The 18,618-nt window shown below is 40.7% G+C and overlaps 1 protein-coding gene across 2 annotated transcripts in view; it reads left to right on the top strand.

Annotated features, from left to right (window-relative positions):
* mon2 (MON2 homolog, regulator of endosome-to-Golgi trafficking) overlaps window positions 1–18,618 on the top strand; it is a 49,378-nt gene that overhangs the window by 2,088 nt on the left and 28,672 nt on the right. For both annotated transcript variants that reach the window (XM_058076274.2, XM_058076273.2), the window contains exons 2-17: window positions 7,470–7,533; window positions 7,805–7,932; window positions 9,453–9,584; window positions 9,738–9,867; window positions 11,589–11,686; window positions 11,965–12,090; window positions 12,236–12,430; window positions 12,507–12,631; window positions 13,961–14,100; window positions 14,168–14,321; window positions 15,681–15,871; window positions 15,982–16,063; window positions 16,422–16,603; window positions 17,668–17,780; window positions 18,299–18,403; window positions 18,511–18,591. In XM_058076274.2, coding sequence (XP_057932257.2) covers window positions 7,470–7,533; window positions 7,805–7,932; window positions 9,453–9,584; window positions 9,738–9,867; window positions 11,589–11,686; window positions 11,965–12,090; window positions 12,236–12,430; window positions 12,507–12,631; window positions 13,961–14,100; window positions 14,168–14,321; window positions 15,681–15,871; window positions 15,982–16,063; window positions 16,422–16,603; window positions 17,668–17,780; window positions 18,299–18,403; window positions 18,511–18,591 — 2,046 coding nt within the window. The remainder of the gene's footprint in view (window positions 1–7,469; window positions 7,534–7,804; window positions 7,933–9,452; window positions 9,585–9,737; window positions 9,868–11,588; window positions 11,687–11,964; window positions 12,091–12,235; window positions 12,431–12,506; window positions 12,632–13,960; window positions 14,101–14,167; window positions 14,322–15,680; window positions 15,872–15,981; window positions 16,064–16,421; window positions 16,604–17,667; window positions 17,781–18,298; window positions 18,404–18,510; window positions 18,592–18,618) is intronic.

Raw genomic sequence — 18,618 nt, 5'->3', positions numbered from 1 at the left:
AGGTGTTCTGGGCATGCCCAGCCGGGAAAAGGCCCTGGGGCAGACGTAGATCACCTTGGAGGGATTATGTCTCACAGCTGGCCTGGGAACGCCTTGGTGTCCTCCCGGTGGAGCTGGAGGAGGTGGCCGGGGACCAGGAAGTCTGGGCTTCCCTACTGAGACTGCTGCCCCCTTGACCCGGACCCGGATGGATGGATGGCTACGTCCCCTCACCACCTCCACCACCATAGCAGCGTTTTCACCACACGTGCCTCACGCACCGTACATTGTCTTTTAGGAGACACTTATGAATCCTCTAGGACAAGGGCGAGCAAACTACGGCCCAGGGGCCACATGTGGCCCGCCCGTTCTTTCCAAAGTATTTCATCGAAACTTAACATACAACCTGGCATCATGGCTTGAGCCGTTTTGATGGTTGAAGTAGCTGTATTTCGTTATTTGATGTGGTCTGCTCTTTACAAAGTTATAAAACAGTCACTGTCCGTTGTTTGGTCTGGGATCGGTCGGTTGTTCTAGGGTCGGTCGGCTTTCCCCCTCGCCCGCTGTAGCCCTGATGCTGAGGTTGGGGGGCCCTGGGGTGTTGTCCCTTAGCGGTCTGCGTCTCCCTCGGGTCTGGGACGCCCTGTAACGCCCAGGATGCCCTACCCGGGGAGTCACAATGTGGCTCCTGGGTGTCGAGGGGCTGACCACGGAAGTGTGCGTGTCTGAGTTTGTTTTTAAGTATTTATTGTTTCATTTATTCATTCATTCATTTTCTACCGCATTTTCCTCGCGAGGGTCGAGGCTGGAGCGTATCCCAGCTGTCTTCGGGCGAGAGGCGGGGTACACCCTGGACTGGTGGCCAGCCAATCACAGGGCACATATAGACAAACAACCATTCACACTCACATTCATACCTATGGACAATTTGGAGTGGCCAATTAACCTAGCATGTTTTTGGAATGTGGGACGAAACCGGATTACCTGGAGAAAACCCACGCATGCACGGGGAGAACATGCAAACTCCACACAGAGATGGCCGAGGGTGGATGTTTCATTTATTGTTTCATTTATTTCATTTAACACCCCCTTTTTTAATAGATTCTGCTGGGGCTGGTGCTGGGTGTTCCATCTCTGCCACCTGGGGCCTTGGGGTTGCCTGGTGCGGGCCGGGCTCCGCTTTCTGGGTGGGGCGGCACCCCTGGCCTTGGGCGGGCTCCTTTCTGGTTGGTGGGGGCACCAACAGAAATACACATATCCATATGCACACTCCCAGCACACGGGTGCTTCTCTGCACAACCCACTGACTTACCCATGATGTCATTATGCTGTTATGCTATTATCACAGTAATAATGTCAAGCAATGAGATTGTAGTTATTGCAATTGTCGCTGCCATTCTGTTTACTATCATGGTTCATGTCTTCATTGCTACCATTGCCACTGGTATGTTTGGCTGTTTCATTTCAGTCATATCACTCTATTTGATATTTTTGTCCTCTCCATTGTGACCCTTTGTAGCCATCATTGACATTTACCGATGTAGTCCTGTTTGTCTGTGTTGTTTTTGTATTGTCCCCCCCCGCAAATAATATTCCATAGAACAGGGAAGGTGTAGCTTACACATGCCACTGTGCTATGACGACAGACCTGTCGGACCCGAGGCATGCTTGCTCTGGTGCACAATTAATTAAATAAATTAGTTACCACTGTTAACGTTATTTTTGACAGCCCTAGTAAAAAAAAAATGTTTTGGACAAATTATGTTCCAAATATTACCAGAATCAAGTTATATTTAGAGGAAAATTTAAAAGGAGACAGTTTAAATTGTTGGAAAATTCAAACAAACAGAATAAATAAACAGCTGTAATTTAAATAAAGTAAAAAAAAAAAATATATATATATATAGTAAAAACCTTTATTCTAAAAAAGTAGCAAATTTACCAAAGTAAACTTGTAATTTTATGAGTTGAAATAATTCATTTTATAAGTCATAAGTCATTTTATAAGCATATACCGCAAATATTAAATAAAAAGTTATTTTGTTAAAAGTCATAATATTATAACCAAAAACATAAAATAAAATAAAGTTGTACATTTTGGGAAACTAGGTTGCGGAAAAAGTTATGATATGGGAATGAACTCATAATATTACAAGAAATTACAAAAACGTTTCTGAAGATTATTGAAGAAAGTAAATAAATAAATTGGGAGATGTAAAGTAATGCGCAAACAAAAAAACTTCATATTAGGCTTTTTCATATCCACTATATTACAAAGATGAGATTTTTCTTATAATATATTCTTATATATATTATAATTTTTTCTTAAGTCATTTTATAAGCATATACCGCAAATATTAAATAAAAAGTTATTTTGTTAAAAGTCATAATATTATAACCAAAAACATAAAATAAAATAAAGTTGTACATTTTGGGAAACTAGGTTGCGGAAAAAGTTATGATATGGGAATGAACTCATAATATTACAAGAAATTACAAAAACGTTTCTGAAGATTATTGAAGAAAGTAAATAAATAAATTGGGAGATGTAAAGTAATGCGCAAACAAAAAAACTTCATATTAGGCTTTTTCATATCCACTATATTACAAAGATGAGATTTTTCTTATAATATATTCTTATATATATTATAATTTTTTCTTATAATAATAAAATGTAATAATAGTTGTCTTTTTTAATATTTTTTTTAAATATATTTTTATAGTCTTTTTATAGTCTCTTTATAATAATAATAATAGTTGTCTTTTTTCTAAATTTATATATATACTATATAACTTCTTAGCTTTACTCATTTTAAAACTGTACTCAACTACGGTTATTCTGGTGAATGCAGGGTGATGCAGCAGAGCAATGTAATAATCGTGGAAAAAAAGAGCGGTGTTGTTTTGGGGGATGGTGGACATTGTGCAGTCATAAAAGGCTGATTTGTCTGCTGTGTGACTCACACAACACCACCAACAACATGACACATCTATTGGAGAAACACAGCGGAATCAAGCACACATGTCGAGCTTGACACAGAGCTGTGCATTATGGAAGTTTAACAAGTTAACGATGTTACAATAAGAATAATGGACACACAAGACAGCAAAAGTTAACCCTAATTATGACAACAAGCCATTAAAATATGCCCCAAATCCCTTGTGTTGTGTGAGCACTGAGCAGCGTGTGCAGGGAAAAATTTCGTGTTCCGTTAAATTTGTATTAATATTCAGAAAGAGTTGTGTTGTGTTGTCGAAAATCCTCACTGCGGTTGCAGGACTATGCTGAGGCCTATCCCAGCTGACTTCAGCCTGCACTGAGTTCAGGATCCGTTTAGTGTGTTTTTTGCAGTGTTCTGTGGTGATATCATGGTTTTCTTTTGCAACATTGCAACTATTACCTTGATTATCTTAATTACTGAGAAATATTCAAACTTAGAGTTAAACACTTGTAAATATTATTACTATTGTGAGTATAACATGGGCGTGGCTCTCCTGGTGGCCTGGCAAACTTCTTTTTTTCTGTGAATTTGTATTTCTCTAAAGCAGCTGTTTGTGTGTTGTGTTTTGGAGAATGTCTGCATCTCTGTATGTTAAAAAATAGATGCAACTTTTAATTCACATGTCCACCATTATCTAAGACTATTATACAGCATTTATTTGATGTTTAGCATTTTGCGTTTTGAAGGCTTTGTAACATAAAATATAGTTTTATACCTGATTAGTTTTATGTATGATTAGTTATATATATTTGATATTGGTAAGATGCTTATGTGAATTAGTTATAGATATTGGTAGGACGTTTATGTGATTTTCACATACACGTATGTATTAGTTCATGTATTAGTTGAAATACAGCTGATGTTAGCCTATGCTATTGTGTCAGACTCTATGCTAATGAGCAAAATGCATGAAATGTATATATTTTCACGTGACAGGCAGAAGGGAAGAGTAAAAGTGTGGGGGCGTTAATTTAGATTGAACATGTGCGGTAGTTAGCCAGGGCTCCAGCACCATCAAGGCAAAGAACTGCAAATTTGTGGCAACACCTCAAAGTAAACGACAGAGGCATGTCCTTGACAGTCCTACTAATTCAACTTCCTTATTTTCTTTTTCTTGATTCTTTGCATTGAACGGTATTTTAGGTATTGTCACAATTTATGTGTGTCAAACAAAATATCTTCCATATGCAGTTGGAAATGCATGGGTGACTACATCTTCCTTCATCACAAGCACTGGCATTATAGTTTGTTAAAGATTTAGTAGCAATGTGCGCAGAGGCTAACATCCCATTAGAAGGTTAGCCAGTTTGTTACCAATAAATTAATGTGCTTTACAATTTGAAACAAGTGGCTCAAGGTATATGGCTTCAGGTTTGTAGCTTTTTATACAATTTATAAAATAATACAATTTTATATGGTTTTGTATTGTCATATTGTGATATAAAAATATTGTGATATATGCTAAGGTCCATATTGCCCAACCCTATCGGCCAATATATTAGTTAAGAGGGCTTTTTTTCAGCCCTCAATATTGATATCGACCGCTGTGCTTGCAAATTTTGATCCACTTGCTCGTGGGATCAAATACTTATTTCCCTAAATGAAATACAAATTAATTAAAATATATTTTTTAAAGTTATCTTCTGTGATTTGTCTCTCCATGTTAGAATACATCTACAATTAAAAGTATAGAATGATCATGTCTCAATTAGTGGGCAAACAACAACAACAAAATCAGCAAGGGATCAAATACTTTTTACTCTCACTGTATATATATGTAAGTCATGGACAAAAAAACCAAAAACTTCTTCCTTTTGGATGAGACCACCTCTGACCCACCCCTACCTAGATGAGCACACCTTGTCTATAAGATTTCCACTTTGCGAAAAGCAGGCTTCGCTACACATCTTAAATTACAACTCTCTGTCAGTCATATACAGACATGGAAGCTGTACGGTTCATCATTTTGTTTGTCTTCAGTGAATAGGCTAGCGTAGCATAATATTGCTGGCAAAACGTGTGTGATGTCAGCACATAATCTCTCATAGCTGTGCTAGTGTTGCTAATGTTTGTGTCTGATTTTAGCACAAATTGCAATCCCGAGTTCCTCGCATAAACACAACCCCACACTCAGATTAGCTATTGTTTCTTGTGTAACTGAGCCCACTTGGTGCCGTGGTACACTAATCCCCTCTACCTCAAAAAGCCTGCTGTTGTTTTCTCAACACACACGTCACTCAATTAGAAACTGCACCGGATGAGGTTGCTTCGGGCCCCAAGGTATCATCCAGCAACTTTACATTTCAGGCTGAACCCGTCCAGTGTGTTTTTCCCTCGGATCAAAACAACAAGAACAAGGAGATGTCCCCGTAGCTCCTTACCTTCCATCTCCTCCGCTCCAAAGTATCACACTGATATCCTCTTGCTAATTGAGTAGTAGTCAATCTACTCCCACCAGAGCCATAAACACTATAGAGGAGTCCAAGAGGCAACATAGAATAGCGATATATTTTATACATCGGTATAGAGTCTTCCAATGATAAGAAAATGACTTGTACCGGTATAAAACAAACGCAAGCCGAGTTGCGCTCCGCAGCGGACTTTGAAAACAAAAGATGAATGAAATGCTGTCATTGTGAGGAGAAGGAATGTTCGTGTTAGGAAGTGTGCTCTCACTATAAACACTAAACCACCGTCTCCCTAAATAAACAGCTTGAAATGGCGATAAAAACACCGGCGAAGGCTGGCGGAACCTTGGAGCGTGAATTGAAGCTTGCGGGGTTAGCTTACTCTAGTTCAGCATGCTCGCGCAATGGATTAGCGCAGGGGTCTCAAACTCACTTTACTTGGGGGCCACTGGAGCTAGGGTCTAGGCAAGGCTGGGCCGCATCAGGTTTTCGAAAAAAAACACATTTATTAAAAACAGAAAAATATACAAAAAAAATAAGCCCTAAAAAAAATAACTTTTTCAGTGCTTTGGTTCCGATTTTCTACAATAAAAGCTCTGATAAAGCACTCCACTCTTCTCAAATATCTTACTTTTTATTTTTCTGCACAAAATAAGATGAAAAATAAATAAACAAATCAAGAATAAAGAAAATCAATCAATCAGTAATAAATAAGTATAATAATAATAATAAAAACTTAAGAAACCACATATAGTTGGTGGGTAGACAAATTATTTTTTTCAGATTAAAATGAACAAAGCATTATTAGAGCCCTGTAGACATGACAAAACACGACTATAGTCACATTTATACTCTTTTTTTTTTTACAACATATTGCGCAACTGCAGGTTCTTGAGACACATGCTAACTTGCAAACTAGAGAGCTAGCGACCTAAACGGTAGCTTTCAAGTTATTTCCTTTAATCTTAAATAGCCAAAAACTTACCACTTCCACACGGATAGGGAGGATAACTATTAACAGTTATTTAACCTTTAACATGAACATTAATCAAATGTAATAATTTTTTCTGGGTACATGATACCATACAGCATCCATATCAAACTTGCGCGGGCCGCATTAACATTAAACTTTCATATCAAGGCGGGGGCCTCAAACTAGTGTCCTGTGGGCCACATTTGGCCCGCGGGCTGCGTGTTTGAGACCCCTGGATTAGCGTCTTCGTGACCGTGCTTCAAATTAAGTGAGCTATGCTTTGTTTCCCGTTTTCTCATTCACTTATGATTAGGAAGCTTATCGATACTGTACAATAGCAAAATATCATTTCATAGCATGTCATGCATACTTCAGAGTCAACAGACATTTTTATAGATTGTCTAACCGGATCTGTTGCATGTGTTGGTTGTAAACGAGAGAGTGTGTTTATGTAGATGACGACACTCTTTGGCCTTGTCTAGTGAGAGTGCCGAGTGACACCTCACCTCATGGTTCAAAATGGGGAAACCGTTCGTGATTTTTTTTTTTAAATTGCCATGTCTAATAATAATGATTAATATACAAATGACATACTGCATACTCCAATCTCAGCTGGACCTACAATTTCACAATTTGACGTGTCAGTTCCAGGAATTTGCCCAATTTCGAGATGTGCCTCATGTTACTAACCAAAACCATCTCTGTTGTTGAGCTTTACTTTGTAATTCCAGTAAGGGAGCACGTCACATGTCACAAACAGCATGTTGTTCTGTGGCTCACTGTTCTGTTACATTGGAAATAAACACATTTGCAAGATACAATGGAGCTCATGATATGGAATTGATAATGTTGCATAGAGATGTAGGAACAGAGGGAAAGACCAATACTTGCAGTGGCTACTGCCTTGGACGGGCAAATAATCTATTTCTCTCACTCGTCAACCCCTCCTCCTTGTCCTCTTCATTTCTTTGCCTCTCAGGCACCTCACTGGGGAAATCACGCTCTACTCCTTTTAAGCAAAAAGCCCATTCTTAGTGGAAATCACAGTGCATTGCTTTTTCTTATACTTAATACAACTAACATAAACCCAAATGCTTTTCACCCTAGGCTGCTGAGTCTGGCATTGTGAAGATTAAGACCATCGCAGCCAGGAATACAGACATACTGGCAGGTGAGTGTCAAACTGACTAGAACTGACTTTAAATGGCTAAATTAAGTAAAATACAACCGAAGACATTCAGAGGACGCATTCAAATACATTATCTTACGTAGTATTTAAACGGGTCACTAGGTATCAATAATGTTACTATATATAATATATGTATCATACCGCAAAATACCATACTTGCTAGATAACATACTTCATTTATCCTGCATCAATGTTGTAATAATAGAAATAATAATAATAATGACATTTTTCTTGTGTTTTTATCGTCCTACAGCTCTGAAGGAGAACAGCTCCGAAGTGGTGCAGCCTTTCCTGATGGGCTGCGGCACCAAAGAGCCCAAGATCACCCAGCTGTGTCTGGCTGCCATCCAGAGGCTCATGTCCCACGAGGTGGTGTCTGAGGTGAGGACCCTGGACCCGTCATTCACGCAAATGTAATACAGCACACTCGGGGTGACGGCAACATAACACGTTGTAAATGTTGTCAGTTCAGGGTCACCAGATGAAACACATGCATACTGCAAGTGTACTTAAAGCCTGGGTTGGTGACAGTGTACGTTACAGCCGCTTGCTCCTCCCCCTCTTCCTTCTGTGCAGAGTGATCTAACCGATGTCTGTGATTAGTCGGCTTGTACTCACCTAATTTCAGATCAATATTTGCGATAAAAGTGTTTTCACACATTGATTTGTTTGAGCTCTAATAACACATAAGCAAATATACTTTAAATAAATTAAATTAATTAATCAATGAATCGATGAATCAGATAAAAAAATAATAATATTGTTTTAATTTTAAAATTAAAAGATTTGAACTCTCAGTTCAAAATGATTGTAAATGAGAAAAATCAGCAGTATGACCCAAAGTTTGATGGGAATAAATTCACTCATCTAATTTGCATACTGACATCACCAGACTCAGAAAAATGGTCAGCGCCCAATACCCACAATACCCAACAAACTCATCAAAATGTCTAATCCAGATGGAACCTTTTACTAAATAGTAAATATGACTCATTGTTATTACTAAGATGTTTATGTGATTATCCATCCATCCATTTTCGATGTGCTGAGGCTTTTATATACACATTAGGTGAAAAACACCCAACATTAGCCCATGTATTATCACTTTCAGCCTAATGCAGCCACTTGTTTTTATTTGAACTGTTGTATCAAACTGCTAATGAGCAAAATGCAGTAAATAGATATACCTGTATTTTCAGATTTCAGATTTAAATTGAACATGTGCAGTAGTTAGCCAGGCCTCCAGCGCCATCAAAGCAAAGAACTACAAATTTGAGTAAATGACTTAGGCATGTCCTTATGTTGACAGTCTTACTAGTTCAACTTCCTTAATTTCATTTGGTAGTCTTCTGCTTCTTTGCATTGAATGTTATTTTGGGTAAGACTTTATCTTCACGTACAGTATATATATACACTGTGTGTATCAATGCTCTTTTTATATGCATTGGCCAATGTATTGGTTATCGGCCAATATATATCGGTCATCAGCTTTCTGTCAGCCCTCAATATTGGTATCGCCATCGGCCCCGAAAATCACAGAAAATCTCCAGAATGGATGAAGATGGTGTTGGAGGGGATGGCATAGTGACTGAATCATTTTGGCTCCACCGTATGTGTCACTGTAGCTCTTGTTGCCACTTTGTCAACCTCTGTGAAGTACAAGGTTGCAAATACCAAGGTGGTGCTCGCGGCTATTGTCACCAATGTCGTTCTGAGGGCAGACAATAGGAAAAGTGCATAAATGACTAAAGAAAGGAGATAGGGGTGTTGCTGCTGTCAGGATCTTTACTTTAATTGACATCAAAATGGCGTTTTTGACCCTGAAGCGAATAACATCAGCTGTGGCCGCCAGTGACTCACCTCATGTGATGGTCCATAAACAAAGTGTTTCTGTGTGGCAGGCGGCGGCGGGCAACATCATCAACATGCTGTGGCAGCTGATGGAAAACGGTCTGGAGGAGCTAAAGCTTCTCCAGACGGTCCTGGTGCTGCTGACCACCAATACTGTGGTCCATGATGAAGTGCTTTCCAAGGTAGAAACACACTCCTGTCTCTTCATGCACATGTTGACCATATACAGTGAAACCATAAAGGTCCAACACATGGCCTATGGTGGTTCCTCTTTACCTGGGTGTAACAGTATGTCAATATTTGCTTACCACTTTCCATGTCGTGTGCTGGCGCAGGCCATTGTGCTGTGTTTCCGCCTCCACTTCACCAAGGACAACATCACCAACAACACGGCGGCCGCCACCGTCAGACAGGTCGTCACTGTGGTCTTTGAGAGGATGGTGGCTGAGGATGAGCGTTTCAAAGGTCACAATTTGATTCGGGGGGGATCGGACATGATCTTTTATTACACCGATGAAACAAATGTATTTGAGATTTTATCAAATACTTGCAAGTCATGTTGCCGGCTTGTGTGTTAAAAGTTTAAATTAAATACTTTGAAAGGATTCAAACACTGAGTTTGCCCATCTCTGCCCCAGCGCCTGTTTATGAGCACTAAGCACTTGTTTGCAAGAGGTGCTCAAAGGCTGTCATTTAAAGTTGACACTTTTTATGACATGGAAAAAAACACTGTAATGTAGACATAGACACACAAAATGCCAAATTCCAGTAGGGCTTACTAAAAGCACTTTTTAACTGTCTAAATTCAAGCATCAACGCCAACATACTTCCACAACACTACTAAGGGACATCTTTAAACATGTGCTTGTCAGTTCTAAATTGCCTTGCCTTACATATGGTAATGGTAATGGTTTTATTTCATTTGAACATGCATCAGATTCCAATTGAGTGCATCCCATAATCAGTTCACAGTTCCACATGTCCAAAAGGAGTAGGAAGAAGCAAAGCTTATTAAATCCTTCCCCTCCATCTGGTACTTTTACAATCGGTAACTGTTACATTTGTTCACTTCCTGCTTTCCATAATACAGTTTAAGGTTTTTTTTATTTATTTAATTTTTTTAATAATGCACCTCGTACTGAAGTACAAGGTGATATGAGCATCCAGTGACATAATGGGTACCATAGTAAGTGTCAATATAGTGATATATATAGCACATCATGACTGGTTCAAGACTCTTCATCCTTGTGTTTAGCAAACATCAACTGCTTGTATTGAATTGGCTCATTGTTGTGCATTGTTTGAGTTCCTTACTCAATCCATTCCATAGTTTGATTCCACATACTGAAATGCTATGGCTAGCATAACGTAGTCCTAGCATAGAAGTGTTTCAAATGTACTTCTTCCCTGAGATCATATTTCTCCTCTCTTGTAGAGAAGTATTGGATGACATTTTTAGATAATTGGTTGTTTTAGCCCAGGGGTGGGCAAACTTTTTGACTCGCGGGCCGCATTGATATGACAAAATTTACGGGGGGGGGGCAGACTATATATTTTACACGTAACAGTCCACCTGGTATTATTGTATCTGTAAAATTGTCATGCAATCTGCTATTATTATTTATTACTTTATATTTATTATAATAATTACAATAAAATTAAAATAATAGTTATTATATTATTATTATGTAAAATATGCAAATATAACAATAATATTATATATAATTAATATAATAATTAGCATTAATATAATAATTAATAATCATAATAGTTCTAATAATAATTATAATAATCTAATAATAATCTAATAATAATAATTATTATTATTATTATTATGTGCTTGTGTTCCTTTTTTCAGGAGCACTTTGTAAACAACAGACCATGTCAAAAAACGAAATTGATAAAACCATCAAAAGGTTGGCTCAGGCCATGATGCCAGGTTGTATGTTGAGTTTAAATGAAATACTTTGGAAAGATTGGGCGGGCCGTATTCAAACACTTGCCGGGCCGGATGTGGCCCCCGGGCCGTAGTTTGCCCACCCCTGTTTTAGCCTTATGCATTATTTTAGCTGTTTGTTGTTTTAGCTGTTCTATATCAGCAAGTTGAAGTATTTGTGATTTTAGAAATAAGCATTCATATTATTATGAGTCACTGGATTGTGAACATAATTGAATTCCCTCCCCAGGCATTGTGGAGCAGCCGCCCCCTGTGCAGGGCAACACCAACAGGCGGTCTGTCACCACCTTGAGGCCCAGTGCAAAAGATGCATACATGCTTTTTCAGGTATGCCCACAAGGGGGCGGCAGCCTTCTTCACCTTTCCTCTCATTCTTGCTTTTGAAACATGACTGTCTTAATACACTAGTGGATTCACATATTGAGTGTCCACAGATTCACATTTGTATCTCCTGGTGTTTCATTGCTTTAATTGCTGCAGTGAAGCAATAAAGAAGAAGTGAAACAATGTCTTGAACGTCAACAAGAAGTATTTTTCCCTGACACAGCGTGTACTGCCAGCGATGACAGCACGGTTCATTGTTTGCCTGTCGCTTCTCCCTGCAGGATTTGTGCCAGCTGGTGAATGCCGATGCCCCCTACTGGCTGGTAGGGATGACTGAGATGACCAGGACATTTGGCCTGGAGCTGCTGGAGTCTGTCCTGAATGATTTTCCAGGCGTGTTCCTGCAGGTGCTTCCCGGTGCATTCTTATATATTTTGACAGCTAAAGGATTAATGGTTAATCTTTCACTTGGTCTAGTATCTAGACTTGGTGAAATCCATCAGATGTTCATCAGGATTTTTGTATTTCTGATCATTTTTTCCTCCCATGCAGCACCAGGAATTCAGTTTCCTCTTGAAGGAGCGAGTGTGTCCGCTTGTAATCAAGCTCTTCTCCCCCAACATCAAATTCCGGCAGGGGAGCAGCAGCGCCGCCTCACCGGCCCCAGTGGAGAAGCCTTACTTTCCCATCTGCATGCGGCTGCTGCGCGTGGTCTCAGTGCTCATCAAGCACTTCTACACTCTGCTGGTATGAAGGAAGTAGAATTTAAGTTATCTTATGGGCTTCTTTTCAACATTGCTTGTTTTTTTTTTCTCCCTTCAAGGTAACTGAGTGTGAGATCTTCTTGTCTCTGCTGGTAAAGTTTCTGGATGGAGAAAAGCCTCAGTGGTTGAGAGCCGTGGCTGTGGAGTCAGTCCATAGGCTATGTGTGCAACCACATTTATTACGGTAACTCCCCAGCCATTACTCATTGTAGTTAATTGTTGCTTTCGTCTTAATCAGTCTTTAATTAGCAAATACACCCAAGCGCTATTATAATCAAACGCATTACAGTGGTGCCTTGGTTAGCGTCACTAACCCATGCCAGAAGGGCCGACTCAAACCAAAATGAACTCTCACCAAAGCATATTTTTCAAGAGAAAATGTCCAAAAAGTCCAATTAGTCTGTGGCAGACACCGAAATATTTAAAATTTTTGTAAAACACACTTTATACACAAATTATCGTTTAACATGATGCGAAAATAATGAATCACAAATGAATGGACAAACTGAGCATATAAAGGCGACCTATCATTTTTCGGCCTACAGAGCAGCTACACACGATAACCAGCACCGAAAGCTTTCTAGTTCTTCCAGAATCTGAACCTATTCAGCTGTATTGCTTCCTGCAAAATTGGTCTGTTATATTATTGTATGCAACCATGGGCTGCACGGCGGTTAGCCATTAATGGTTAGCGCAGGCCTCACAGCCAGGAAACCCAAGTTTAATCCCACCCTCGGCTATCTCTGTGTGGAGTTTACATGTTCTCCCAGTGCATGCGTGGGTTTTCTCCGGGTACTCCGGTTTCCTCCCACATTCCAAAAACATGCTAGGTTAATTCCAAATGACTCCAAATTGTCCATAGGTATGAATGTGAGTGTGAATGGTTGTTTGTCTGTATGTACCCTATAGTTATGTCTTGCCCGAAGATCCCAGTTGGGATAGGCTCCAGCGACCCTCGTGAGGATAAGCAGTAGAAAGTGAATGAATGAATATTGCTTGTCTGCACTTACTCGCCATGACGACGCTGTGTAGATCTAGTAGACTTCCGCTAAAACAGATTAGCACCAACAACCAGCAACAGCTTCTGAACACCATCCATGGTTTGTGGTCTCTCATTTGTTTACACTGTTACGCCTTTCGCAACATTGGCTCACTTGACTACGTTGTTTTTCAGGATGGTACTTATTGTAGATGTGATTATTTGCGTGCATGGACTGTTCCAAATCATAATTTTTTCACATCATTTGTGATCCTTTTCATCATTTTGCTTGTCATATGAAAATAAAAAAAGATACTTCGCGTTCACTCTATTTTAGTCATGCGACCAAAGGCTGCCCAGCTCTGTTGTACCCAGCATGCTTTGGTGGCACTTTTTAAATAACTATATTAAGGTATGAGTTTGTTTAGTGCTTTGTCATTGTAACCATATGGAATGGGATAGAATAGAAAGTGTCTTTGTCAAACAATTTATATTTATTATTTAGAAATACTGCATTCTCTCTGCTTTTTCCAGCTCATTCTGCCAGTCTTATGACATGAAGCAGCACTCCACTAAGGTGTTCCGAGACATCGTCAATGCCCTGGGCTCCTTCATCCAGTCCCTCTTCATCGTTCCCAATGTGGGAAATGTGTCAGCCGTCAGTGTGCCAGTTGGTAAGATTGGGAAATTCTGTTCTGTTAAAATATGAAAATATGAAAATATTTTTGCTCTTTTGTTGAGGTGGTTCAGGTTCAGGGCCCCAAAGCACAGCCCAGGGAGGACCAGGCCCAGGAGGGGTCAGCGGTACCCTAACGACACAGGCTGCATTTGAATACCGAGGCACGTGGATCCCCCTAATGACGGTCAGCGTCCAGGGCAGTGCAAAAGCCACCTAGTAAGTACAAGTACTTTTTATGGTGTACTCGCTCTAGGCCAATCTTACCATGCCTGGTCACACTTCATGCCTTCCCCATCTTCTATACGATTGGAAGAGGTGGCCCAGGGGCATCACATAATTCTATGCACATGCACTTGTAGTCGAGTCACAAAATAATGCGATCGCTCCTCGCAAGCTCTTAGTATTAAGTGACAAAATTCATAGAAGAAATACAAGGACTCAAAAGAATTCAAAGGTCAAGCTTGCTAGTTCACCCACAACAACATTCTTGTGCATAAATAATAAAGCCGATAAAAAATAAATTAATAATGCAATGTCTTCTCTTGTAAGGTCTTTATGCTAACTGTCACAGTTCATACCGGAAATAAGATCCAAAGACTCAGAATAATAGAGAAGTCAAAGACACAGCACATTTGCTCCCCCGCAAACCACATTCTTGTGCGAGGTCATTTAATGAATGCGTTTGCGTCTATTGCAAATTCTTAATGTTAACTGTCAGTTATACTGGAAGTAAATACACTCAAAATAATCCAAAGGTCAAAGTCGTGACACGGTAACTCACCCGCAACTACATGCGAAATAAAACATTATTTGCTTAATGTGGGCACTTATCTCACAAGTTATTTAATAACTGTCAGAACTCTTACCGGAAATAAAATACAAAAACTCAAAATAATCCAAAAGTCTGCACAGTTTGCGAGTGGTTAACATGCAGGCCACACAGCTAGGAGAACAGAGTTCAATTCCACCTTCGGGCATCTCTGTGTGGAGTTTGCATGTTCTCCCCGTGCACATTCCAAAAATATGCGTGTTTCAAAATTGTCCATTGGTATGAATGTGAGTGTGAATGTTTGGCCTCTCGCCCAAAGACAGCTGGGATAGGCTCCAGCACACCCGCGACCCTCATGAGCATAAGCGGTAGAAAAAATGAATGAATGAATGAATGAACACAGGAGTCATTCTATCACTTCTCTTGTAAGTTGTAAAAGATAACTATCACAATAGTACTGGAAAGACTTGAAATAATCCAAAACAGAAATCACAGCATGCCACCTCACCAGTGACTTATTCTTGAGATGGCTCAATCAAATTTGCGATCGCTGCTCTTGTCCTTTTGCAAGTAATGAATGACAGCCATCACCTTACACAAAACAAATGATTTAGAATTGGAAATAATCCATGAAGCCAGTGCAATTTCAGTAATATAGCCGAATAGAAGCCATGGCACGAGCAGCACAAATTGTCAACGTGAGCGCAGGCCAGTGGGGGTGAAGAAAGGGGAGTCTTGCACGGTACGAATGACGTAGAATGAGTACTGTTTCACATGTACTACATTCACCTAAATGTCCCTTCCAGCCTTGAAATGCTAGACAAAGTGGAGCCTCCATCCATCCCTGAGGGCTACGCCATGTCAGTGGCCTTCAGTGCCCTGCTGGACCTGGTCCGAGGCATCACCTCCATGATTGAAAGGGAACTGGCCACAGAGGAGGAAGCGGCTGCTGAGGCCAGGGAAGCACAGCCTAACAAAGAGTGGCAGCCATCACCTGGTGAGTCTTCATCTTTGGGCACTGCAAGGAGATCTTCATCAGTCAGAATTCAGTTGGTTGCACTACTATGATCCTCGAGGTCTTTGACATAAAAGCCTTGTGTGTCTCAGGAGCTCATCTGGTGTGGGAGGAGATGGTCGGTGCGTGCTGGTGTGGTCTGCTTGCCGCCTTGTCTTTGCTGCTTGACGCCAGGTAGACAAACTTGAGTCTGCTGTTTCATGAATTTGCTTTTCTCACTTTTAATGTAAGAGAGAAATCCCAGGAGGCCTTCCCTTTGTACTCAGAAAAAAATGATATCAAACAGCCCTGTGGGACACTGTATAATCAAGTGATAAGGGATTAATGTGCTTTTCCAGACAGACCAAGAGTACTTCTTTGCAAGGATTGACAATGTTCTTTTGCTTGAGTAGCGTCCGATTACCTAAAGCCTGTTCAACATTCCTAATCGGCCAAATTCTTGTCTTCCCAGACAAGTGGACGCTATTGTAGATGCAAAGGAACAAAAAAAATAGAATATTTATGTCACTTTTCACCCAATACTTTTGTCTAGCACTGATGAGACGGCCACGGAGAACATCCTGAAGGCCGAGCTGACCATGGCCTCGCTGTGTGGCCGACTGGGCCTGGTGACGCCGCGTGATGCCTTCATCACGGCCATCTGCAAAGCCTCCCTGCCGCCGCACTACGCACTGACTGTCCTCAGCAGCAACGCTGCCAACCTGCCCAGCAAAGGTAATGCTTGGCACCGAAAGCGAGACTGGAAAATGGAATCTTATTGCCAATTAATGACAATACTCAGTAAGCCATTAATAGTATTGCAGCATTTGACATTAATTTCTGGCAGCCTGCCACAAATAAATCTGGACCCCCACAAATAGATTTCCCTGCTGCTTGTTCGCCTTGGCTTATAAGCACATGGGAACTGGCTATGAATATAGCTTGCCGTTCCAAATCACATCGTATCTCTGCATTGTAACACACCTCAGGTGTGTTAAGATAAGATAATAAGAAGACCTAGCAGGAGGGATCGATGTTACCAGCTTATTCTTTAGTGAGTATTCAGACCCCTTGAGATTCTGTTTTTCCAATAAGTAACTCGTGGCAGATGTAGTGTTTTTTTTTCTGGTCAAATTGGACACGTGTGGAGACTCTTAGCATGAAAACATCCTCTTAGCACAGGCGATGCCATCTTGTTTGACATAAACACCAGAAAGAAGCAACAAAATAACGTTTAATTGCATCTTTTCTACGCTTCATTTTTTCGTCTCCTACAGCCTCCATACAAATTACATGCACATGTGTTCGGAATATTTATGCTAATGAGTCCGGTGGGAAACCCAGGGATGGGGAGGTTGATAAATGATGTGTGTCTTTCTCTAATATTTTCCCACAAAGAGGCCTCTGGTGGTCTTGTGTTGATAAATGAAGCGTTTTCTTATCTTGCCGATCTGCAAGCTGTTCAGTCGAGTTTAGCGTGTAAAACTGTTGGCGTTTTCCCTCTCCCCAGTGCTCTCTTATTATTACGGCGATCCATAACATAATGTGGTGACTTCTAATTAAGAACGCCAAGGAGAGCGTGCCCGAGGACATGCACATACAGCGTCTCTCATAAGGACCCTCTGAGACGTGCACACTATTTGCATATTGGCTTGTACAGATAAAGCAGGCTAATTGGGTCGTGCAGGATGCTTAATTTGGAGTTGATTAAGACGGCTTCTTTTGCACACTTTGAGTGTTTGGATACGAGACTAAATCCCACTTGTATGCATTTCTTTTTTTTTTCCCCCCCTCTGCAGCTTACTCGATCCAGGGTCAGAGTGTGCAGATCATCAGCCCCTCCAGTGAGTCCCATCAGCAGGTGGTGGCTGTCGGTCAGCCACTCAGTGCCCAACCACAAGGAACAGTTGTGGTAAGGACATGAACGCTGTTAATGCACAGTGGATAATACTAGACTACTTTAGAATAGTCAGTGTATGACTGACTAGTCAGCTTGTATAGTGTTTATGTCAACACACAGACATTGTTTAATAGCTGGCAACACAAGTGAATGGCTGCAATTGGTTGGTGAGGAAGCAATCGAGAACCTGTGGAGCATCATTAAGAGGAAGATGGAAAAGCAAAAGGTGTCTTAACATCCACCAGTGATATAAAGAGGATTCCAGTAATGCCCAAGAGGATGATGGCAGTGCTCGATAACAATGGAGCTCACACTAAATATTCACACCAAGGACACAATGACACATTTATTGTGAGGTGTACTCACTTGCGTTGCCAGCTGTTGATTGTATACTGCAATGCAAGCTTTACACTGACTATTGTACATATATCCATGTTTACTCTCTATATATTGTCCCTTGAGAAGATATTATCAAATGGTTCCTGCACATTGGCTCTTAAATTGTACCGTGCATTTCTGTCTGTCCCAAGCTGACAGCCAAGAACATTCAGTGCATGCGAACCCTGTTGAACCTGGCCCACTGCCACGGCGCCGTACTGGGCACCTCCTGGCAGTTGGTACTGGCCACACTGCAGGTACAACGACTGACTGGTTTGGCACACGTGTTCAAAACAATCCAACACCTACTTTACTTCTCATTGGACTATTCTGTGTACATTATCTTTGGTTGTGTCTCTCCCAGCACTTAGTGTGGATCTTGGGACTCAAGCCAGGCGTGGGCGGCGCCCTCAAACCCGGTAGAGCCGTGGAGGGACCCAGTACGGTGCGTTTGCTTTAAAAAGCATACATT

The sequence above is a fragment of the Doryrhamphus excisus genome, linkage group LG1, assembly GCF_037039965.1.
Source record: "Doryrhamphus excisus strain RoL-2023G ecotype Guam linkage group LG1, RoL_Dexc_Guam_v1.1, whole genome shotgun sequence".
In the NCBI taxonomy this organism is placed as follows: domain Eukaryota; kingdom Metazoa; phylum Chordata; class Actinopteri; order Syngnathiformes; family Syngnathidae; genus Doryrhamphus; species Doryrhamphus excisus.
This window is presented reverse-complemented; position numbering and strand designations above follow the sequence as displayed.